Source organism: Vigna umbellata, chromosome 5, assembly GCF_029865625.1.
Source record: "Vigna umbellata cultivar VRB3 chromosome 5, Vumbellata_1.0, whole genome shotgun sequence".
NCBI classification, from domain to species: Eukaryota; Viridiplantae; Streptophyta; class Magnoliopsida; order Fabales; family Fabaceae; genus Vigna; species Vigna umbellata.
In genome coordinates, this window is record NC_142169.1 from 25868049 (window position 1) to 25893602 (window position 25554).

Sequence of the window (25554 nt, forward strand, 5' to 3'; positions counted from 1 at the left end):
ATTAAGCACCCTTCAAGTACTCTTCAAGTACTGCAAAAATGGTTGTGCACAACTCCTGTTGAACAGAAACATATATAACTCGTACAAGCAGAACAACAGCCTAATCAAGTTTAGCAATTTAAAATTCAACCATAGCCAATCTATAGAAGAAAAGCAACTTCGGCTAAGGGTGCAGAAAAAAGGAAGAAACACCAAATTTACGAGAAAGAGACAAGAATGACGTTACAAAAACTCAGGATACAGAATGAACCAATGGACCTGCCGTTCTGTTTAGTAGCCAAATAGTGTTGGTTCTTGTCAACAGTTGAATAACTTTTTTGTAATTATATCTAGAGTACACTAAGATAAATTCCTACAATGATAAATCTACGAAGAACTACTACTATCTTTTCCGGTTGTACAAGTTAGCCATTAGCTATTTATGCAACTTCAGAGTCCGATGAAGAGGTACTCGTACTATCAGATGAAACATCAAGTAACACATGTTCTTGTAGAAAAGACAAGTACCGTAAGTTTGTAACTGAAGAGACTTTCGATGCTTTTGGATCTCCTTTCTTTGAAATTGTTACCTTGCTCCCAACCATCTCCGTATCAATTTTGGTGCCAGCAGAACTGATTCCTTTCGCACCACTTGCACAGCTTGACTGAGGCAAATCTGTCTTCGTTTTCGAATGAGTGTCATATGAACTGTGAGTGCCACCATAAGTCTGCGAGACCTGGGAAACCTCTTCATTTTGTTTTTTCTTTGATGCATTCAATATTTCCTGCAATTGACGTAGTTTCTCTTTTGATTCATTTGCTGCTGTCTGGGATATAGATTTTTTCGTATGCAAGTCTTGGGAAGGGAAGGTTGAACCACTAACATTTTCTGAGCGTGCTTTTGATCTCTTGGAGGCAGCAGAGTTCAGAGTTAATCCGAGATACTCTTTGGACCATTTAAAGACTGCACTTAATTTCCCCTCCAAAGCTTGACGAAGAACATTTAACTCACTGATTTCATAACGGTAGAAGAAAATTTTGTTGCTCCAAGTGCAAGAACAAAAATGTTTTGCATGATCAAGACATGCAAACTTGTCATTTGAACATGAACACCCAACAGCAGATAGGTGTAAATCACACAGGCAAATACTGCATTCCCTCCTACAGGTGGCATAAAATTTTTCATCCATTCTTTGTGATAGTAATGAACTCGTAAGAAATTTCCTCTTCAAAATTTCACTCTGAATGCGAAACTACACAAAGGAAACAAATATAATAAGGTATGAATGCAACCTGAATGAAGCAAAATACGTAGCCCAATTTTAACAAGAAAAATAAAATGAAGGAAGGATGGATAGAAGACCTTCAGAATTCTCTAATATTATTAATACGAAAAATGTGTGCCTCTCCCGTTATTTCAGTTTATCAAGATAAATGATTGAAGAATTGTTGATGATTAATGAGATTTGAAGTTGATAATAAACAACTTTAGAAAAACTAGGATTTCGAGCTGAATGACTTACGTTGAAAGCTTTTCTTAAGAACTCATTTTTTATATAGGCACCTTTATATGTTAAGCTGTCGGAGGATGTGCTCTTCATGCATAGACCAGTTTCCCACTGGGCCCTGACAGCTTCATTTGCAGCTCCTAATAAAAGCTTGTCATATGAAAATAATGTCTTCTTCCTCTGTTCACGATAAAGCTCTACAACGTTCTGTCCATGAAGCAGCCACTCAAGAGGAGCAAAACTTACTGATTCAGAACAGTTGAAACCACAATCAAATCCTGAATGATATGCCCCAGGGAAGACGAGAACAAATTCACGAGGATACTGAACACAACGATAGACAGGTATACCCTCTGCCTTCAATATGGAGCATGATAATTGCATCTCCTAGTAACAAAAATTAGCATAAAGACCCACCTCAGTTTCACATACAAAAAAAGTGTTTCCTTTGGAAACAACAATATATACCTAATATTTGAGGTGACAGGAATTTATCGATTCTGAATAAAACTAGTTGAAGAATAAAATTTTACACTACTACTTTCTCTATCATAAATTGATAGCAACAATTAATAAAGTTTCAACAAAGCCAAAGAAATATTACTGCAAGCAGCAAAAACAAGCTTTGGCAAACTTGGAGCCTAGATGAGATTGGGCTTTCTTCTGAAAAAAAAGGATTGTGAATGACAACAGTTTCAACAAAAGGTTGAGCTGCTGAGGTTGAACATTTAGCAGAAAGTGTTCTTCACATTTTTCAAGGTAAAATGAAAACCCACGACTCAAGGACATTGCATAGAACATTTGGTATTCCAATACCATGCTGATTACAATAATGTAAGCTATACTTAAGCAAGGGAAAACATAGATCCTATAAGTGAAGTCTTTGCTTTCTTCTCTAAGTGCCCGTTGGCCTATTGAATATCAGCTGACAAAACAAATGAACATACAATTATTCTTCCTTGAAACCTAGGAATCAGCTACTACAAAAGACTGATACTTTGTATTGTCAATGAAACTTTTGACATTCACTAGATGATATAAAGAGAGGAAATATGACAATAAACATGTGGGATGGAGAAACATGTTCATAAATGGCAATAGATGGGAGATATCGACAGGAAATGAGTGAAATTAGTATACAAATAATCCCGCAGAATCAAAATCCACTTGACCAGCAATATGATGTTTATCAGAAAAGCATGCATGGATTCATATTGAAAGGGTTAACAGAAGTCACATGAGAAATAAAAGGATGTTAGGTGTGCATCGCAGTTACTTTTTAAAGAAACACAATTGTTCATAACAAGCAATAATATTCTCACCATAGTATCATGCATATGATGCTTTCCTGCATGCAAATCTGGTAGATACTTTTTCCAAATTGTTTCAAAGTTAACAGCAAATCTTCCTGGGACGCTATACCACACTTTTGGTTCACCCAGATGTATGTACGATAATGAGTATAAGTGGTGTTCTTCAACTTTCTGTTTATGTCAAGTGATTAGATAGAGAAGTAAAGAAAGAGGATTCATTAATCAAATTTGAAAATCAGTCTGGAAGTTTCCACCAGAAAACTATTAGGATAGAGATATTGAAAATAAAGATGTGATATGCATGAAAATATAAGGTAATAAAGCGATAGTATTACCCAGTTGACAGCAGAGAAGCACATTCCCACACTAACATTGGGGTCTAGGTTACATAAAACATCAGGGCTTTCAAACGAAAGAAGGGAACCAGAAAGAATATTATTCAAGTTCCATCCAGATTTCAAATATTCAGGGTAAGCGTTTGCCCCCACAGAATCAGAAACTGTAGGAAATCCACTGCTAAAAACTCCAGCCTCCAATTTATTACAACAAAGCACCTAGCATGTGATCAATTAGAATTTTCAGAACGTATAAAAAACTGAAGATGGAAAAGGCAATGCATATTGAATTTATTCATCAATATACCTCAATTTCTTCAGATGGATTTTGAACAATTCGACCATATTCACCCTCAATATTCTCCACAGATGGTTCCGACTGCTCAGGTATAGCTAATTTTATACTGGAACCTATGAATTTCTTCTTATCATTGTAATTAAAGTACTGGTTCTTAAACACATCTGCATATTCCTTAAATGTTTTGAGACTGAATTTAGGACCTGGTTCAGACTCACAATCACATTCTTCAACATTATGGTTATTTGGGTTGCTAGTGTTTCTTTTACAAAGCTGAGAGCCCAAAGCTACTTCTACATCTCTTTTTCTCTTGGTTTTTGTATTTTCACAAGCACTGGCCATAATTTCTTGATGTCCATCAATTCGCCGAACTTGGTGTCCATCAATTCGCTGAATCTGAGCAACAAATTCAGACTTTTCCCATATGTGTTCTCTCTGAAGAAAGCATGGTGGTTTCCAGCAAGTAGGAGGAACAATTCGGCAAATTCCATAAGTTTCTGCTTTGGAACGTACACTTGCAATATATGTAAGCGTGTCTTTGAATTCCTTCATAACGTACACAATTACACAGATATTTTATTCAAAAATCACAAGAATCCACATTTGACAACATAAATCAAGATGTACACAAGGTGACACAACGAAAGCAGACAACTTGACCTAGGTGGTTGGTACCTCTTCTGTTGGGTGGAAGATAGGAGCTTCTTCCAAATCTTCTCTTATTGCATCCTTAGGATGCCACCTTGCTGTTACCTGATTCAAGACTTTGATAAACAAACAAAAATAAAGGATCAATGTGGATAGGTAAAGTGAGGATACATACCTTCACACAATCATTGCAACTAGGACATCCCCGTATGGTCCCCTTTGGACGACTAGGATTTATAGGTAGGTTCTAAAAATGAAAAAAGGAAAACAAATATCATTAAATTTCTTTATGGTTAGAAAATAGAAGAGAAACCAGTCACAATAAGATTGTGCTCACAAAAAGCAAATGAAAAATTATCAAGTCCTGCAATCCAGAGCCAAACCAACACAAACTTCACACAAGAACTTAGACGTTTAAATACACTATCTGTCTCTAAATGAATCCTAATAACTATGTAGAACTCAAAGAAGATAAAATCAGAAAGATTATGCTCTAATTGTTGCAGGTTACCAACCACCTAAGGACATATGAGGTATCTTGATTCTAGTATTCATTGTTAAACAATTTGAATCATACCATTCAATCATTAAATGAATCTCAAATGAATTTGAATCTCCCAATCAATGGATAAACTTCATTTTGTATCATTGATGTGAATCACTTAAAAAACAAATATTTTTGCATTTACTTTTCTTTCACCAATTTTCACAAAAAGAAAATGAAAAATCATATAAGTTTAAATTTTTAAATCAAAAGAACTTGAAAGAAGGCTTCTAAACTTATCCTATTTGATTATTTCATTACTTCATTTCTCACTCACTCAGCCAATGCATGCACTCTATTTTGTTGTTTCATTGATTCATTTCCATTCTTTTAAAATAGAGACTTCAGAAACTTAGATAAAACTAGTAATTTGTTCTCAGACTTATTACATTAAACACTTAAACCATACATCATGTCGATATATTTAAAGTTACTTTTCATTAACTTCAAATATTACAATTGAAAACAAACTATGATTACAATTCCAAAATCAGCTTAGTAGTTCCTAATTTGAATCTCAATTTAATAACCTAGTCTAGGACTATGCCTTTCTGGTTTGATTTTATTAGCATTCTAACCACTAACCAAAAAAATGCAAGATTCCCAACTTAACCATAGGAAGATGCTTTGTGTGAGATTCCTTAGGCTTGTGGTTGTTGCTCGGGTCCATGTTTATCCATGGCCGACGTATAAGACCCTGCCTATAAGCATCAATGTCATTCGTCTCAAGTTCAGTCTTCATACAGTTTGGCTCTTGTTCAGATGCAACTGGAAAGGCTGTAGAGTTATCATTTTTCTTAACATTTCCACTCTTTCTCAAAATGAAAGATGTGAGGGATACAAAACCAGGGGGCACTGCAAGATTTTCGTTCTCCTGAAATTTGGGGCAATCATAACCTGCTTCTTCCATTATCACTGCAGAAAAAAGCCAAACAACATTTTCTAGAAAACCATTCTTGCACCAATAATTCTTTGAATAGAAAATGAAATATTAGGATAATATGCATTGCAAACAATTTGCTATCCCGATAGAATTTTTTATCATTTAACAGACTGAACTTCAAACCAGTACAACGGCTCTTTAAAACACCCAACCTTACAGTAAGTAGGATAAGAGAAGAAGTCCAGAAAATAGCAAGGTGTCAAACTCAGGATGTTACTCAAGACTCTGGAAGGGGAAACAGAGAACAATAAATTATGGAATCATATCCTTCAAGATTCATAAAATTCCTATATTTGCATATAACAGCATAAATAAGAGAAGAAAAAAAGCCTTTATAACACAAATCAAATACTTAATTAATTGTAAATTCATAATCATAGATTCACAAGTTTAAGAATGTTCATAAATAAAGTCATAAATGAAAGACATGAAAATATGAACACAACCTACAGCCCAACTAGACAAACAGAAGCAAACAAATTGCTCATGGACAAAGCAAAACAGAACCAGACATACAGAGTTGCATAAGAACAGAACAGAACTGGCTTAAACAGAGACGAACTCAAATGTGGCTGAGAAGAACTCCGAATGTGACAGAAGCTCTGGTCACGATGGATTTTCATCCAGCAATGTGGGAAAAGGCTTGAGAGGTTGAACATGCAATCACAACTAATAGAAGTGTTTTTCTATTTTCTCTTAGTGTAAGGGTTACAATTGGAAGGGTTTGGAAATCACTTGCTTGGAAAAAAAGGAAAGTGTGGAACCAACTGATAGTGCAAGCCCGCTCATTCTCACTCAGGCTAACAAATTTACACCACTCCTTTATAGTGTGAATGAAATTGAGCTGAAAATTAGGGGCGGGTTATTCTAATTATGAATTTCCCAAGGTAATGTCGAACCCCCCCCCCCCCCCGCCCCCCCCCCCCCCCCCCCCCCCCCCCCCCTACCAACTACGAAGAAAGTATAATGATTTCCAATCCTCTCCATATTTTACTGTCTCAATGAATATCCAAGATGAGAAAGTCAAAACCCATCATTTTCAGCCCCTCTCCACCTTTTTTTAATTCTACCCCTCTATGACATACACAGAATGAAACATAAAGAATCAGAGTCATATTTGTTTCTGACTACTTCCAATAATCCTTACATAAATAGTCATGAACATGGATTTCAAAGAGAACAACCCTCAATGGCGATAAATGGCATAAAACACTGGCGTAGAAACACAAAATGAAAAACACGAAAAACTGAAGTAAAAGCTTACAACTAAGAAACATTCAAACAATGTACAAAAGAGAAAGATTGTAATTTTTTAAGTACCCAGAATGTCGAAATACAGAGATTGCCCCAAAACCAGACCCTACAACAAAACTGAAGAGACTAAAATAACATGCAACCAGAAGATTATAAAAAAAAATGAATTGAGAAAGGCGAAGTTACCGAGAGGAATTGCTTGAATGATTAATGATTTGTGAACTAGAGATTGAAAATTAAAAATTGATAGGAAATGGAGTCTTTTCTTCCTATCTTGCCCGAACCCAAAGACTGCGGATTATCAAACCCTAAAACTAAACATTAAAATGTTTCTTTTAAATGAATACAGTAAGTTGTTAACAAAGGATTCGCAAATCGGAAAATGAAAAGAGTGAATAGCAGTTAGGAACACACATTGTCCATGGGTTTCATGTGACCTACCCAAAAGAATTGCTTTGGTAAGTTCTTCTGTTCATAAACAGTATGTTCATTATTATTGCAGGTAACACAAGAAGAAGTGACTGTAAAATTAAAAGTAAGAATAATTTGAAAACATTTTTTTCACAACATTTTAATATTATCATGTGTGATTATATTAATCTTTATGAAGTAATTTTGGATGACACAGAAATGATGTTGTTAGAATGATGTTAAACATATCATTATCTTAAAAGTAATCACTATGAATCAATGCACTGATGTGAACATGGAGAGGATCCCAGTTTTTAAGTAACTTTTCTCCATTTTTTGGACCCACAATTTTCTACAATTAATTATTATGTTCCAATAAATTCTTATAATATTTAATTATTATTATTGTTATTATTATATTAGTCTTCAAAACAAGTTATCAATTGGTTTGAGTTTCAAAACACTATTTTCACATAATAAACCAAATAAGCCAACTCTTGTTATTCATTTTTAATAGATTTGATTAATTTTATCTTCACTTAACAGAAAAAATTAAGCAACTAAAATAGACGTTAAACACTCCTTTTGTTTAAAAGTAGGTTACTAGCTTACTCACTAAAGAAGATTTACAACCGAATGTGATTAGCTGAGAATATAATATTTTGACCCATGCTTATCTAAATTTAAATATATTTACATGTAACTTCGTTTCTTTCTCATTAAAAAATAATTGTATTTAGAGATGCTTTGAATATTTTAGTTAAGTAGGGAAATTAACATTAAACTAATTTAATTTTTAGCATAGGCACTAAAACCTATAAAATATGAAGAATGGATCTTCCACATTTTTAGTACTCAAATTCAATTGACTAATTGATCAAATCAATTAGTTGTGGAACATCTTAACAAACATAATTTTATCTAAAATATAAAAATGCAATTACATACTACATATTTTTTCAATTCTATTTAATATATATTCAAAATGCATATCAAATACATATAAAAAAAGGAAAAAGATATAACTATTTATAATAAAACATGAACAAACAATGTATTATTAATTATAATAAATTTATAGACAAAACAACTTGTAATATTAATTTTTAAGTTTAATATCTAGGTGGGTCCCTATTTTTTGCGTGAATCTTAAATAGGTCTCTTTTCTTTTCGGCGTCTCAATTGGATTTTTTTTTTGTAAAATTGTAGCAATTAAAGGTCTACCGTCAAATTGGACAAACGGCCGTTTAAGTTTGGGTTAGGTGGTATTGAAAATGAATTTTGTATTAAAAATTTGGATTGTACATATTGGATTCAGATTTAGGAAAGGGCAAAGTGGGCAAAATCTAAAATTTTAAGTGTAGCTCCTTTAGTTCAGAAATGCAAATGAGATTGGGAAAAACCTGCGTTCTTTCTTTTATTCGATTCGAAGTACAGGGTTAATGGGTGAAGAACATTGGGTTAGAAGCGATGGATAACGAAAAACCTGCATGTGTTCCCCTACTACACATCTCGGCTCCTTCCGATGCAGCCTACACAAGAACACTGCCAGCAACAACCACCACGCAGATTCCTACCCCTCCAATCACCTCAATATGCTCAGACCCGTGATGAATAACTCACTTGTGAGGATCGGAGGCGTGGAGGGTGAGTGGGTGAAACGTGCCCTAACCGCGCTTATTTGACCTAGTTCTCATCAGCAAAGGAGGAGAGCGACCTTCGAGCCCAGGCCCAGCCGTCTCTTTGTCATGAACAAGGCCCAGGATCTTTGATTTTTTTTTTCAATTTAATTTTACAGGTTCGTTCTCCATTTTACTGCTATTGCGGTGGTTTACCTACCCCTAGCGCCCTGATCTGTTGCTAGAGTTGGATTTCGACGAAGCGGTTGGGAGGTAGCGGCGAGTCCTCTCCGGCGAGTTTTGATTTCGTCGTCTGGAGCAAAAGATTGATGAATTGTCAACTTGGGCATTTCCCCATAGATCTATGACACTGGACCCACACACACAATTGCTACTGTACATAACTTTTGCTATCGAAGCAAAGTTTTGGACCAATTTTCATTTTTGCCTTTTTTCATGGTTAAATTTCAGAAAACATATATATATATATATATATATATATATATATATAACTTCCCTGCGACTTCTGCATTTCATGTTTTTCACCCAAGAACCCTGCTCTTTGAAAATCGAAGAAAGAACACTAACCCTAATCTCAATTTTTTTTCCCAATCTCATTTGCATTTCTGAATTGTAGGGGCTGCACTTAAATTTTTAGATTTTGCCCATTTTACCCTTCTCTAAATTTGATTTCACATATGAACAATTCAAATTTTTAATAGAAGACTCGTTTTTAATGTCACGTGAGATTAATGAATACACTGATCGTGCCACGTAACCCAAACTTAAACGTTAGTTTGTCCAATTTGACGCAGACCTCTAATTGATACAATTTTACAAAAAAAAAGACTCAATTGAGACGCCGAAAAAAAAAGGGACCTATTTGATATTCACGCCGAAAATAGGGACCTACCGAGTGATTAAACCTAATTTTTACCATAATGATTAGTTATTTTATATTAATAAAATCAAATTTTTCTTTAATTTTAACTCAATTAGTCTCTTTTTAAATTCTTATATAAGTAATTGGATATTGGCTCGTGACAGTGTCAAGAAATTTATGAAATTGTTTGTACTTATTTATATATTTTCATTCAATGGTAATATTTTTGTGTTTATATTTAATATTTGTTATGGTTTTATTATCCATTACTTAATATTTAATTTATTAAGAATTGGAAAATATTTTTTATGATCTAGGATTCATATAAAATATTAATGAAGGTTATATCTAATTATAGAATTTTACTTATAAATTATCATAAACTCTTGTTGTGAAAGAGTTTGTTGTGTTATACCAAAATTTTGACATACACTCTAAATTACATAATCCAAAAATATATTTCATATTATAGAATCCAAAATTTTTCAGATCTATAAATAAGATTGAATAAGACGAGACATATTTCTCAATTTTACAATACCCTATATGAAATATGGATATTTTAGAGCTTTCCAACACCTCATGAAGATGCAGAAAGAAAACACGAGGGTGCAAAAAGTGATTGACCGTGAACTTTATTGACTGTTACTGGATTGTAAAACCCTCTTTTGTTGGGCAAGATCAAATTGGTTCTAGCCTATGTGTACATGCACATTTTCCAAATCTTATATAGATTATTTGGTAACAGTTTTAAGTTTTTTCGAATAATTAAACACATTTTGTAGTATTGTCTTCAGTGTTCAAGCCCTTTTCTTCTTATCATTATTAATAATGTTAATGGATTTAACCTTAATGATTAAGAAACTTCACTGGTACAAAAATACCGTATAACGTCATTGTTTTTCGATTTTTCACGAATTTGAGATCGACGTTATACCGGAAGACGTTAAATTGATGTCGAACATAGAACAATTCGACGTTAATCAAATTAACGTTGAATTTTGTCAATATTCGACGTTAATAATTTTTTTTATTTTTTTTAATTAATTGTGATCTTTTTTACAACTTTACGAGATCTGAAAAGCAGGAGAAAAACAAATTTTAGTTTTTGATATTTTATAAAGCATGAACTATGAACGTGTAGTAGTGTAGTATCAACAACAAACAATAACAAACAACAAACAAGTTCAATCAAACAACAACAACAAACATGTTCAACTAAACAAAAACAACAAACAAGTTAAAAAAAAAACAAACAAGTTCAACAAATAAGTTCTTCAAAACAAAAACGAACCTTCAAAAGTGGGTTCGTCTGAAATAAAATATTGCCACCAGTGAAAGAGAAAAAAAAATGTGCCTATGAAGAACAAGAACACGAAAATAATCGGTCAAAACAAACGAAAATCATACCTAAAGTAGTTAATTAACATGAATTTGTAACACATGAAAGAAATATTACATGTGATGGTCGTCAAATCCATTCTAGAAAAGTTTGAGCAGAAAAGAGGATATTGCGTGCTAAGATAAAGTGAATGAATTTTCAATCTCCTTTTGACGTCGAATTTGACATCATAGGTAAATACATTTTCAGCTTCGCGCTAAACATTTTCGCAAAATTTACCCAATATAACAAATTGATATCGAATTACAATTCTAAACGATGTATAATAATTGTATTTATTTACAAAAATGTTACCGATCATTTTTAACGTTGATTATTCAGTGGTTGGACGTTGAACGCAGGATATGTTATACGTTATTTTTACACTAGTGTTTGTTTGAAGAAGCTTAGGCTAAATATTTATAAAAAGGACAAAAAGAAATCGAAAGTAGTGATGTCATTCGTTTATATTTTTATAGAAAAATATTAAATTAGTTTAATTTTTATACTTCTCAATTTTCATTCTTATTTTAAAAAATTTGATGTAATCAAATCCTTTTCAGTATTATACTAACAACATTAAAGATGTGTCACATGTCAGTTTAGGTTTTTTATTTTTATATTTTTAATTATTAAAATAGTTACCATGTGTCATGTTGATGTTGTGCCAAGTAGGATTAATAATGTGATGTAACAATAATAATGTCATGTGTCACTCTCTCATGTATCATTACCTTAATCTCAATTTGATTTTATATTTTGTCTTAATTTAGTCGTAATTTTTTTCAAAACGAAGCAATTTTATCCATTTTCAAATCAAAAATTTAATTTTTGTATAAATGTTATACAAATATATTTTATTAAAATTGAGAATTTTATTAAATGTTAAATATTTTTAACAAGATTAAGTTTATTTATATTTATATTTTACATTAAGCTTTATTTAAAATTGCTTTTAAATTTTAACTTTTTTTTAATTTTTATAAAATTATTTTAAAATTTTACATTTGAATTTATAAAAATTTTTATTTTTAAACTAACTCAAACATTTTAATAGAAATTATTGGATTTTAAACATTTTAAAAATATACAATTATTTAAAAGAATTGAAAAAGTTAATAAATTTATTTTATTTTATGAAATACTATTGATAAACAACCATTAACATTACTTTTTATTACCAACTTTAAAATAATTTTAATAAAATTTAATGTACAATTTAAATTTAAATAAACTTAATCTTATTAAAAATACTTAATGAAATTATAAATTTTAATAAAAATGTTTGTATAATATTTATATAACAATTAAATTTTATTTCAATCTATGAGAGACAAAATTGTTTAATTAAAAAAAGTGGGATTGTATTAAGACAATAAAAATAGAGTAAACTAATTGAGACTATAAGATAATAACACCGGACATGACATCACATTCAGTCGTGACAATTTTTTTTAAATAAATAAAAAATTAAAAAAATCACAAACTGACATATTATATCTCTTTAACTTTGTTAGTATAATACTAGTGAAAATGGTCTAATCCTCAAAATTTTCAAAATAAAAATCAAATTAAAATACAAAAAAAAGCAAGCTGATCAATTTTAGATTTTTTTTTACCAAAATGGAAATAAATGCATGATTTAACCTAAAATTAACTAAAAATGATTTATACACCGTTAAAAATTAAAATTTTTGAAAATATAATACGAAAATAGCATTTAGAAATTAACTTTTACATAAACTAATTTTAATTTAAAATGAAATTAATATAATTTTTCTTTATATTTACGATTTTTTAAACATGTTAAAATCTATAGATAAGCTTATCAAATTTGGTGTCATTAATTCATGTACTTATAAACTTTTGGTTTAGTGTATATTATATCTCTCAAATTCTATTTAGTTTAACCACAGTAACTTAGTGATAGGTTTTCCAAGAAAGATTCATGCGAAGAAATATAATACTAATCAAATCTAATAAAAAATTCATAAGAGAATGATATAATCTCTAATCCAAATGAATTTATAGTCTTTTAACTTTTTTATTTTTTTTTAATATGAAGCTTGTATTATATTTAGGATTTTCAAAACTCAACAAATGAATTTTTTAATGTTGTGTTCGCTTGAACCCGTTTACGAGAAATTGCGCAAATGGATTAGAGGATTAAATCTTGTTCGTTTATGAGGATTTGGAAGCAATGTAAAGAGCTGATTTGCCAGATACATAATTTTTCTTGTCATCGCTTATGTGTTCAGATTTGAAGGGATTTAATAGGAAATATCCTTTCTACCCTTCTATAATTTTATAATTCCAACTTTGATTGTAAATGTAATTATACTACAATCAATTTCAAATTAAAAGTATTTTATTTCTTGTAAAAACCCTGTAATCCAAAAACGTAACTAATATGTTTTAATTAGTAATAAATAATAATAATAATAATTATACCACGGTTAAATTATATTCTTAAAATCCACTATTTAAACAAAAATAATATTTAAAGAAAAAATAATAATTTTTTAAAAGAATATTCTTTTAATTATTTTATTAATTTTTTTATTCTATTATTTAAAATTATTTTTATCAAAAAGTATTTTATTAATTTTCTTTAAAATTATATTTATAAACTTTAATGTATTTTTTATATTCAATTTACTAAATTACCATTTTTTTCTTATTATAAACATTTTTACAATTAAATATAACATTAACAAATATCATTTTATATTACTTTAATTACTAGGGACATTTTGGTAATTTTCAATTTCTACTAATTAAACAAATTTTTTAAATCTATCCCATCAATCAAATCCTACACTAATTCTCACAAACTTTATTTTCAAATCTACTCTCAATTACTCACAAATCTACTCAATAAAAACAACAAAAATATTATCCTCAAATTCACTCAAATCCATTCAAATCATCTTCTCAAATTATCTCAAAAGAGCAAAGCCTATATTGAAACATTAACCTGACAAAAAGAAAACAAAATCATTGGCAACTAGACAAACTAATCACGAAAAATTGAATAAGTGAAAACATACTCATTTCTGTGATTTTGTCCTATTATATTCATCACTGCTATGTGGACTATCCCCTATATATTTATAGAATGACACATGATTGCAATATAATTTAATTTCACATAGGTGATAGGGTTGAGTAGAGATCTACACACATATCTAGAAGATTTTAAGACAACAAAAGAGGATGCTGAGGATTCAAAATCGATATAAATTCATTGTAATGATTCAATTTTGGCATCCTCAAGTAATGCTAATTGCAACAAGAACCACCATCATTGTATGTATTGCTACTGTTATAAGTGTCGTATAATTTCTTGTTCCCCTTTTTAGTGTTACCTAATGGACCAATATAACTCATAACTTGCATAACTTCTCGATCACACCAGATTTTTTTTTTTCAAAAGTTAATTTCCTTGGAGAGATTATCTTAGAAATTATTAAAAAAAGATCTTATTATATTCATATCATCTCTCAATTATGGACCTCATAGCCTCAATTATTTAAGTTTCTTTTGGCCATTTGATTAGTCTTTATCATCTGAAAGCATGGTACGTGGATTAAGCAGTCTCAATGTAACATTCAAGAAATGAAAGCCTTATGAAGTGAGAAACAAAAAAGGAAAACAAAGCAAACCATATCTGCGATGGTGAATGAAAGAATCTTCTTTTATCTGGGCCTATGGTAATAGGTTTATAGCCAGACATTTCAATGTCAATCAATTATAGTACCGACAAATAACTAACACACAGTGAAATACGTTAGAAATAATGAAAGAATCATATGACTAATCCTTCACTCATTAATGTTGAAGTGACTAATTACAGAAATAAAGTAAAATTGGAGAGACAAAGTAAGATCTGAACTGAAGCTCTGTGTGTGCCTTGATCTCTGCCCCTTTATTTTACTTTAATAATGTCGTCCAAAAGTTATGTATGTTTGCATCAACCACGTGCACTTTTTTCTTAGTGTTTTGATTTGTCATGCGATGATGCACTTTCATTAGATGTTGATCACATATTAATTAATAGAATTAGCATAGAGAAAAAGTCTAATAAGGTGTCCAATTTGCGTCTTTAAACATGAAAAGATGGAAGATTCCGTTTCATTTGTCAAGCTTTTTTCACATGGTTAAAACATAAATCAAATGTACTTCTTTTCAAAGTTGTTTGACGAAAACATTTCTCCTTCCTATGGTCGATTTACACGTTATGTCTTCTGCATAGTTGTTTATGAAAACTTAATTAGAGCCCTAATATTCTATCTTATCCACAACTATGATATTTTTTTATTGGTGAGATATCGGAGAAATTTGAGATTTAAGGTTAAGAGGTTTATCGTGATTATATGTAAAAAGGATTGTGTGACCAAAATTTTAAATCGAAATACCTTGACCACTATGTATAATTAGTGTATAATTCAAATAACTCAAATTAGAATAAAATGTGAGATTACATTATGATGTCGTTCAATAAGATGAGACTCCAGTGTCTATGTACTATATAAGGATTTGTAAGAGACATAGTGTTCATAGCAACAAGGATAATGGAAAAACAGTTTTGGTGTCAAATAAAGACAAGGAGGCATGCCTCAAGAAGGGGAAGTTCAACCTCAACGATTGCAAGGAATAGACTAAGATAACTGTCAAAAAGTTACAACAGGAAAAATAGATGAATCAAATGAACAATTTGAGCAGGATCCACTACACTGATTATGTCCACTAGAAAAACTTTGATAGTTGAACCCAAAATGATTATATTATAATCTCTAAATGTAATAGATGAGAAAAAGTTCAAGTAAATAGATCTAGTGTTCCTTGAGATGTAGAAGCGAGAAGCCCCAAATATGAATCAAAATTGGGGTTTTAATCCCTAAATTTGAAGTGTTAAAAAATACCTAAAGTGGTAAAACAAAGAAAGAGTGTGTGTGAAACTATGAAAGTGTTTGATTGCAAGAGGATTGGACAACAAGAGTCTTAATGGCACGAGGACTCTATAACGAGCAATCTGACGAGATATAAAGAATTTGGCTATGATTGAGATAATTTTTTAATATTAAATATTACAATATAAGAAATATTTGATAAAATTGTTTTAATTTATGGGTAGATTGACTTTACCCATGAACACATATATTTGGAAAAGGGAACCTAGAAAATATCCTTTTTATCCACGGAAAAAATTTTGTTGAAAAAAGACATGGAAAATTTTCACTTTATCCATAACCGAAAATCTATAAAAAAGAAAATACATGAAAAAAACAACCTTTTTACCAAAAAAAAAACTATGGAAGTTATTCCATGAGAAATAACCTTTTTATCCATAAAAAAATTCGTGAAAAAAATTCCGTGGAAAATAACATATGGCTAATAAAGCTTTTTGTGGTTGAGAACAACCTGAAACTCATTTCTAACACTTTCGTGTAACTTAATGGGAAACAGAACAAAATTTGGAAGGCAATATGTGTAGCAATAGTTTGGACAGTTTAGGATTATAGAAACAATGTGATATTTAAAAAAGGAAAAATATAGAAGAAATCTTTTGTATAAGACATTTGAATGCATGACTACAGATTAATCATAAACAAACTAATGCTAATTTCTTATATTTGGATTGGTATTAATGTCCGCTTAAATATTTTGTAAAAGGGACAACCATCTTGACTCTTGTTAGCCAACAAAGCATTTGAGATAATTATGAGTGTTTGTTTAGGGTTTGTAAGAATAAATTGCAAGAAGCTTGAGGCCACACTGGAATCTTATTTTTTCTAGAATTATGCAGAGAAGAAAGCATGGTCTGGGGAGCTGTTACAACCATAACAACAAAAGATATGGACATACTAACACATAATACCACATGTCCACTCCATTGGGCTGGGAAGGAAATCAAAGCAGAAACACTAACACAATTACACCACAAGGAGTTTTATGACAACGAGGTAGTTGTAGTGTTTTTTTTTTTTTTTTTAAATTACACAATCTTTTATTAAAGAATGCTGGTTGAACTTGAATAACATAATGTTGATGGATAGATTGGTAAGTCACTTGGCGTGTAAGACAATTTTGAAAGTTCATACATGTTTTATCTACAATCAGCAACGTAAACAATGTTTGTATGTAAAGTGTAAAGAGTTTGGACATCCCAAATATTCTATTAAACATATTCTATTATTTACTGATAAAATAAAATAAAAAAATCCCAAATATTCTGTTAAATATATTCTATTATTTACTGATAAAACAAAAAAAAATATAATGAAAGATCAAGTTATGACTTAAAAGATAATATTATCAATTTCATTTAGGAAAGATAAGAAAAAGTAAATAATTTAGTTTGACTTTTACATCAATTTAATCTAGGACTAAATTGTTTAGAACTTTTAAATTTTTAAGAATGAAAATAATAATGTTTGTGTTAGGTACTAATTTGTCTTCATTTGAATCTTTCAATATTCAATATAGTATTTTTTTCATGTCAGACAAAAGAATAATTTTATTACCTAAATTAATTTATGGTTAAGAAAAATCATATAAAAGTGAGTATTAATGTATCATTTTTACAAAATGTTAGAGACAAATCAATCACTTTACATCATGCTTCCTCATACTATTCAATGTACAGTATCTGATATTTATAATGTAAACCACATAAAATTCGTCATTATTAATTGAATCTCATATATAACTTATTACGAAAAAAATGTCTAATATAAACTCTAAAAGTATGAAGTATTATTGTTGCTTTTCACTCATCTAATTCAATCTGACATTTCTTTTCAATTCACAAAAAAGGATATCTTAAGTACGACAAATGAACCATTCTTTGAAGTACTAAATAAAGATTTCGATGGTTTTTGAAACATATGAACTTTCAGTCTGATCGAAAAGCATTCAGTGACAACAATAAAAGAAATTATAATTAAAAGAAGGTAAAATATATATAACCAATGCTAATTACATTACAAGCTGTATACATATCATTAATAGTTCCTAAAGTAATAAAAGTAAATAATAATAGGAAAAGAACCTAATGGACCACAGTATTATACCCTACTACTTGAACAATATACCACAAACCCTGTTGTAACAACTAATCCCACCCAATCTATCATGTGACTTGTTCCTCAGACCGAAACACCATAAATACATCACAAATAAACGAATCTTGACAGTTTCCGACATATGAACCACATATATGTACACACGATATGACTCATCCTTAACTATAGGAATACCATATTGTTTTCATTGCTATTATTATTATCAACCTCGAAGGTTATTGCATCCAAGTTTGAAGCCACGCCATCTTGTAAGCTATTTTCTTCCAAATCCATGTCCCATAAGAAACCATATCCATCATCACCTTTGGAAGTAATTTGAGTAACGATGGTGTTGTTGGTGTTGGTGTCTCGAGAGAAGTGAAGAAGATCCATGAAAGAAGAGTTTTGGCTTGTGTTGAAATGGTGATGATGGTGGTGGTTGGCTGGCAATGGCATGGAGGAAGGGAAAGAGGTGGAAAATCTGTTCATGGTGGGAGATGACGACGCCATGGTTAGGGATTGAGGTGTTGTATCATAATCGTACATGAGTTTCGAACTGTTATCTTCTTTGCTTTTGTGGAAGACTCTACACAGCACCCAGTCCTCCTGAAACAAATGTTTTTAATTTTATTTAGTCGACTTTATTATATATGCCTTTAATTAATTTCTCAGGTTAAGACATAATTTAAAAAATAAACAACTTATAGAGAATCTATACATAAACTGAATAAGTAAACCTAGAGTCTTTGATTTAGAAAACAATATTAATTTAGGTATATATATATATATATATATATATATATATATATATATATATATATATATATATATATATATATATATATATATATATATATATATATATATATATATATATATTATCATCATTTGTTCTGGAATTGTGTATCTGGACAAATCACATTATTGATGAATAAATCAAATTAAAAAAAAGGTAACGTTTTTGTATAAAATATATTTTAGAGAATAAATGTTTTCTCTCCTCCTCTGTTGCTAATTAAAGTACACAGGGAAGAAACAGATTTGAAAAATTTTTCTGGTCCCTTCAGGGAGAATCTATTCCCACTTGTTCAGTCAACAACTTTAACAAAGCATGTCAAGTATATCTCAAAACTAAGGTATAATATTTAAGCATCCATTACAATATATTTATAGTTAGTTTAGAACATTTTATTAAAAACTCCTATAGTCTCACATTATAATTAAAATATATAATATTATAGGTATGTATTGTGTGTTATATCAAATAAAAATATACTTTTATATAAGACTGAAAGGAAAATATTAACTTATTTTCTTTTACCATAATAAATGATTACGTCAGTGTGTGACATATCAAATAAGATGACCTTTTGTGTAAGAAAAAATATTGACTCCAAATTTGTGATGAATGATCAAGAATAAAACATACTACTAGTTAATAGAGTGATTTTTTCTAAGTGTTAAAAATTGATATTAATTATTCATGTCTATATAGATATGCAATCAAAATTATTTATTTTTCTCTTTTTCATATATATAGACAAACAAACTAGTGTTTTAAAACTTTTGATTATCTTTTTCTGAAACCATTGATGTGATTTTAATTTTAATTTTCATAAAATGTAATATTTTGTGTAAAATCTTGATCTTTTAACGCATTTTTCTATGTTTAAAGTTTTGATAGCTTCAAATAAAGTTATCGATATCAAACACATCCTACTCAATGGCCAGTTTAGGCTTATAAAAGTTCTACCACGAATAATAACAATTTGGCTATAAAAGTGTAAAATTTTCATATTACATCAACATCCTATATCATAAACCTTTACAACAAGTGATCAAATATTAATTATAAAAAAAATTATTAAAAACTTTAAGATGTTGCAATTCAATTTAGTGTTAACGATGTCTTAGTAATGTTTGAAAACATTTATTTTATGCTCAAATCACAAAAAAGATGTGTTATTGCAGAAAAAATGTTAACCTTACATATTAATATACAGTCTTTATCAACTCAAAACCAAATTACTGTGTATATCCATAAGATATCTACTACCATTTGATGCAAGTGATAATCTTTTTATGTGAATTTTTTTAAAAAAATATTGACAATTAAAAATGATAAAATTTCAAACACATAATTCACATTTTCAAATGAGTATATGATACTATTTTTTTAATCCTAATACTTATAGTTGTAGGACTAAGATTTATTCTCATTACTTTAATTAAAAAAATTCTGACTATCTAGATACATCTTATGACATTATCTACTAGTAAAATAGTAAAGTTCATCTTAATGTTATTAGTATTAATATTTTTTTGTGAGAAACCTAATAGTTACATAGCATGTAATCATGTATTCTCAAATATCTCATATCATAGCAAAACCGCTTTGGAAATATACACCCTAATAAAGCAAACCAACGACAAAAAATCTTTTCCTAGCTTTAGCCAGAAATCACCTCCTAGATTTGACCTTAATTAGTTATATCAATCAGTCCAAGCACAACACACAAGAAACCAATTTATGTCCAAAAGCTATATAATAAAGATCATTCCAAAAACAAAAAGTTTTAGTAAAGGACAATTTTCATGGGAGCAACCAATATTAAGAGAAGTGAAATAATTGGTAAAGAACATCTTTTACTTTTAAACAATACCTTAAAATAGTAGTTTATTTTTTTCAATAACATAAACATGTTTATACAAATTGCACTTTCAGAAAATTAAAGTTATAGTGAATAGTTAAAAACAAAAGAAAGTTGCACCCCACGAGCAAAAGCCACGATGAGTAGAAAGTAGAGAAACGAACCTTTGGAGGCATGTGTGGGGTCTCCAAGCGGAACTCATGCATGATCCACCCAGTTTTGATGCCATTTGGAGCTCTGTTCCTGTAGAACACCAACGTTTTCCTCATCCCTACAACCTCTTGCGTGGTCGGATCTACCACCGTTCGATCTTTTCCTGTTGCTTTCCAATACCCTGAAGTTGTTGCCCGGTTTGTTCGAAACCCCGTCGCGTATTTGCGGTCCCGGAAGCTGAAGAAGTACCACTCGTTCGCATTCAGCTTCGCCACCTCTGTGACCATTCATATCAACACATGCATATGACTCATCAATTTCTTGTACCAGCAACCAGACAACACATGACTAAGCTAAGGTTAAATTAGGTGCAATCAATTGTGTCCCCGAATAATAAATAATTAGGTGTAATGTAGAATCACCATCACATGTCGGCTAGTTCATTAATGACACGAAGTTTTCAAGTTTCCAGTCCTACCAGACAAACATGACAGCAATTTGATGACACTAATTGCCACTTAGAAGTTTCAACGTATTTGTCTGTTTGCTATAAATGTGATTTCGTGGTCTGGTTTTTTACTCCCTCTTTTCATAATATTGTGCATGAAAAGAGGACTCTATAATCTAATCAAGAAAGATCATGCATGTCCTTTCATGCATAAAAAAATAGCTTTTCGTGTATTTCACTAAGGAAAATATAGTTAATAATTGCTAACGAGTAAAAATCATAGAGCTAGATCGATAGCGAGTCATGTCCAAGAAAGGTAATGAATGGAGGTGCATATATGAACACGTATGTGTTGTGTGCGTCAGTTTATATTAACATCATCAGTGTTTGTTGCTTGGTGAAAAAGTATTGCTTTTTCAACTTTGTTATAATAAAAAATAGTTACTAAGTATGTGTGTATCTATCCCATAAGCGTGAAATTAAAGGGACATTGTGACCTAAGAAATCATAAATAAATTAAAGGACCCGATTCTGTGCATGAATCAAACAAGCTACTTCAATCTCCAGAGTTATATTTTTGGCCACCCTCTAAATTACTGTTAGGGGTTGCTTCCTTTATTTCATAAAGAGGAAAACTCGTGGTCACTCCCAGACCAATCCAGCTATGTAAAATGCATATTCTTAGAAAAAATATATGATGATACTCTTGAACTTTTCTCAGATATGATGAAAAATATAATTTTTTTATCATATAAATATGTATTTCAATAGGAACACTTGAGTTACTCCAAGCCATATACACAATCCCCACTGTATTGATTTTCTTACAAGAGTTAATTTCTACAACCAAATGAAAAAACATAATAATTAAACCATGAAATGAATAGTTCTACGTACAGCAGAGTTCATGTGCTTTTTGTATGTGTGGAGTCTATATTTGAAAATAAGAAATAAGCAGGAACATAGGAAGGGAATGGATTTAATAAATGAAAAACAGATAAAAGAATATGCTACTAGTTCGATATTTTTAAAGAGTAAATAGAGAGTAAGAATGTAAAATAAATTCTGAAAAGAAGAAGAAGAAGTGTATACATTGATTTTTAATTAGATGTGTTAAACTCAGTTTCTTTCAATTTCTTATTTTCTTTTCTTATAAGTAATTAAAGAGAATTTTATCCAAATAAAATTTATCTTGCCTAGAAAAAACAGAGAGAGAATAAGGAGACTATCACCTAGTTCTTTGGACTAATATTTAGTTCAGGAGAAGGTTGAAGAAAATTAAGTATCTGATTCATAATTTACATGTATGAAAGTTTTACTAATTTTCAGTTGAAGAAAATATAGAATAGAGCTTGTAAAGCAATTAAAAACTACTAAATTTTAGTTCCAAGTTTTTTAAAGTATCTAATTAATTTATTTCCTTATTTCTATTGGGAATTTTATTCTATAAAGTAGCATATAAACCATAGTCATAAAATATACAGACCAAAGGAAAAAAAAAAGTTTGGTAAGTGCCAACATGGAACGAAAATTAAATGATCCAACAACATATGCAAAAAGACAAAAACCCTTACAAATATCGAGTGGAACATACGTTAATTATATAAAGAAATAAATTAATATTATATAGAAATACTGGATGTTGTTTTATTTAATTTATTGACAGAAACACACTATTAAACTATTCATCACCAAGTTGGCATTGCGTTAATGATTGAAGAACTGAATGCACTGTCGTGTCTGCGAATGGGATAACATCATAATATCAGAACCCTCTCCTCCTACCTTAACCCTTTCAGTTTCGTGCATTCTCATCTCTCTTTCTCTCTCTCTAGTCTCTTCAGGAATCAAACAAGCGTGTTTGTCGCTTCTCATATTAATTTGACAACAGATGCTGGACATGTACTTTGTATAAGCAAGTTTATGAACACAAAAGCAACAGAGAACACATGTTTATGAGCAGAAAAGGACCAGTGAATGTGAAGTAATTAATTTCTGTTTTCGCAAAACAAACACGAACAGAAAGACAAACACAACAAATGGGAAACCGTGTACGGAACATATATAAACATAGGTTTTTCAGAAATTTTCGAAACGAATGAACACGAACTGGAATGATTATGTACCTGGAAGTTGCCACGGTTCACATATATGGAGGTCGATTTCCACCAAGGTACCCTTGAGAAGTTCCTCATTTGCGATCTTTTTGTAGAGGTAATGGCAGACCAATTCCTCGTCACTGGGATAAAAGCGAAAGCCAGGAGGCAGTGAAGCACCAATGTCTCTGAGACCCATTTGTGAAGGAGATCTAAGATGTGACACAGTTATGTAGAGGAAGAGAGAGGGAAATCTAATGAGTATTCAGTGGATATGGATAAAGCTAGGAATGTGGATAATGTATATAATTGAAGATTGGAGAGATTACTTCCTCTGAGTATTTGAAATATTAAGGTATAGAGGCACAAAGGTTGGTGTCGCCTATATATATATAGTTAGAAAGATATCATGCTTTGCCGTTTAATCAGAATTTCTTTATTCATATTCCATAGCAGGGGCATGCTTGTGTAAGTGGTTAGTTATAGTAGGAAGTTTCAAGAAAAACCAAAGTTACAAGAAACCTTGACAAATAAGGGTAGAACAATAATACGAGTAATAGACACCATCCAAAAAGCATATTTTTTTTTAATTGATATTCTTGAAAATTTTGTGTCTCCTTTATCTTTCCTTAATTCCAGGAAAACCTATTACTCTATAGTAATAACTAACTAGTAGTAACTTTTGGACGACACTTGCGTTTCGTATAGAAAATCCTGTTAACTTTCTTACCCTATCTCAGGTTACTGGTTTACTTTGTATATCTTTTTTACATATTTATTAACTTTTATGATGAAAATCGATTATAAATAAAATTAATTTAAAAAATATATATCTAAATACAAACTTCACTTTATAAAATAATTTTATAAAACAAATCAAATTTAAAGAGATTTATTATTTTTATTTAGACTCAAAATCTGTTTCTTAACCTTTATTCTTAACATTATCCTTATTAGCATACAGTTTTTTTAAAGATTTTGTACCTGTGAAAAGGTGTACCTTGCTACGTCTAACGTTTTCATGATCTATATCTATCCAAAACTTTTTCAATAACTTTCTCCCTTCTTTAACGAGGTTGTTTAATCTCAACATTTGTTTGTTTCTAGTTGGATAGACTTTAAGTTTAAGTTTTGAGGTGTTTTTGGGAAAATCTCAACCTGGTTGGAACTAGTCCAACACTTTGATGACTTTGGCTTTTAGATGAGGCATGGGCATCTTAACAAATGAAATAGTAGAGTTTTTTAAGGTACATACAATGAATCTAGGTTATTTCTTGTAGATGGTCCTAACATCACGTTTTTGGTCTTTTTTTCCAATTTCATGCACTCTTTTATGCCTGTGCCAAGTCCTTCTCTGTGATGCACTTTTTGATTTTACTCGTGTTTGTTCCCCATGGTAGGTTAGGAAACAAATGAAAAGCTCCACAGTAGTGGCAATGAGAGAGCTGGGAGGTAGTTTATTAATTTAGAAATATCCAGATATGAGATTGCTTTGCATTAAATTAATGGAAGTCCGAAGATTGAACAGGGGAGCACACGTGAGCATTTGATAAATTTCTGGGTGCAGTTTAAAATGGACAACTCTATATATAAAACGGAGGAAATAATTGATGTAGCTGGATGTAGAAATTAATGCCAATGATGAAGTTTTAAGTCCCATCTGTTCTGTTTTGGATCACAGAATGATAGTTTGGAATGATGCGAGTGTGTGTGGTGTAACCTCATTAATTGTCTTTTAGCTGGGGTCCCCTACCCTTGTCAAGGAGGACCCAATTCTTAATTATAATTAAGCCTTGTAACGTTAGTGTGCTTTGTACACATATCTCAAATGGATTTCATATTTGCAAGGTGAAATTTATATTTAATGAGCATATACCAAAAAAATATCCTTAATGAAGATGTATTTGACACCCTTTATTAACACTAGTACATAAAAAAAAATTGAGACCAATTATTTTTAGGGTTTTATTTTGGCTCTATAACCAAAATATATTAAGCTGAGACAAAAAAATGAAGGATTTAG

The 25554-nt window shown here is 30.5% G+C and overlaps 2 protein-coding genes across 8 annotated transcripts; both read right to left on the bottom strand.

The window, feature by feature from the left end:
* Positions 1–170: 170 nt before the first annotated feature.
* On the bottom strand, positions 171–7283 carry LOC124836129 (putative lysine-specific demethylase JMJ16). 7 transcript variants are annotated; one of them, XM_088115552.1, is made up of 11 exons: positions 7009–7283; positions 6889–6928; positions 5721–5793; positions 5239–5540; positions 4257–4328; positions 4109–4186; positions 3443–3979; positions 3136–3354; positions 2810–2971; positions 1503–1874; positions 171–1232 (listed from the first exon to the last, which is right to left on the bottom strand). In XM_088115552.1, exons 4-11 carry the CDS (start codon positions 5533–5535, stop codon positions 420–422), a joined length of 2550 nt encoding a protein of 849 aa, XP_087971678.1. In that variant the 5' UTR covers positions 5536–5540; positions 5721–5793; positions 6889–6928; positions 7009–7283; the 3' UTR covers positions 171–419. The 7 variants fall into 7 exon arrangements, with proteins under 7 accessions (XP_087971678.1, XP_087971680.1, XP_047167170.1 ...); XM_088115554.1 differs by lacking the exon at positions 6889–6928; XM_047311214.2 differs by lacking the exon at positions 5721–5793 and having other exon boundaries at positions 7009–7282.
* A 10779-nt stretch (positions 7284–18062) lies between these two features.
* Positions 18063–23947, bottom strand: LOC124836145 (NAC domain-containing protein 21/22-like). Its single transcript, XM_047311238.2, has 3 exons — positions 23562–23947; positions 20999–21264; positions 18063–18789 (listed from the first exon to the last, which is right to left on the bottom strand). Exons 1-3 carry the CDS (start codon positions 23728–23730, stop codon positions 18367–18369), a joined length of 858 nt encoding a protein of 285 aa, XP_047167194.1. The 5' UTR covers positions 23731–23947; the 3' UTR covers positions 18063–18366.
* Positions 23948–25554: the final 1607 nt, after the last annotated feature.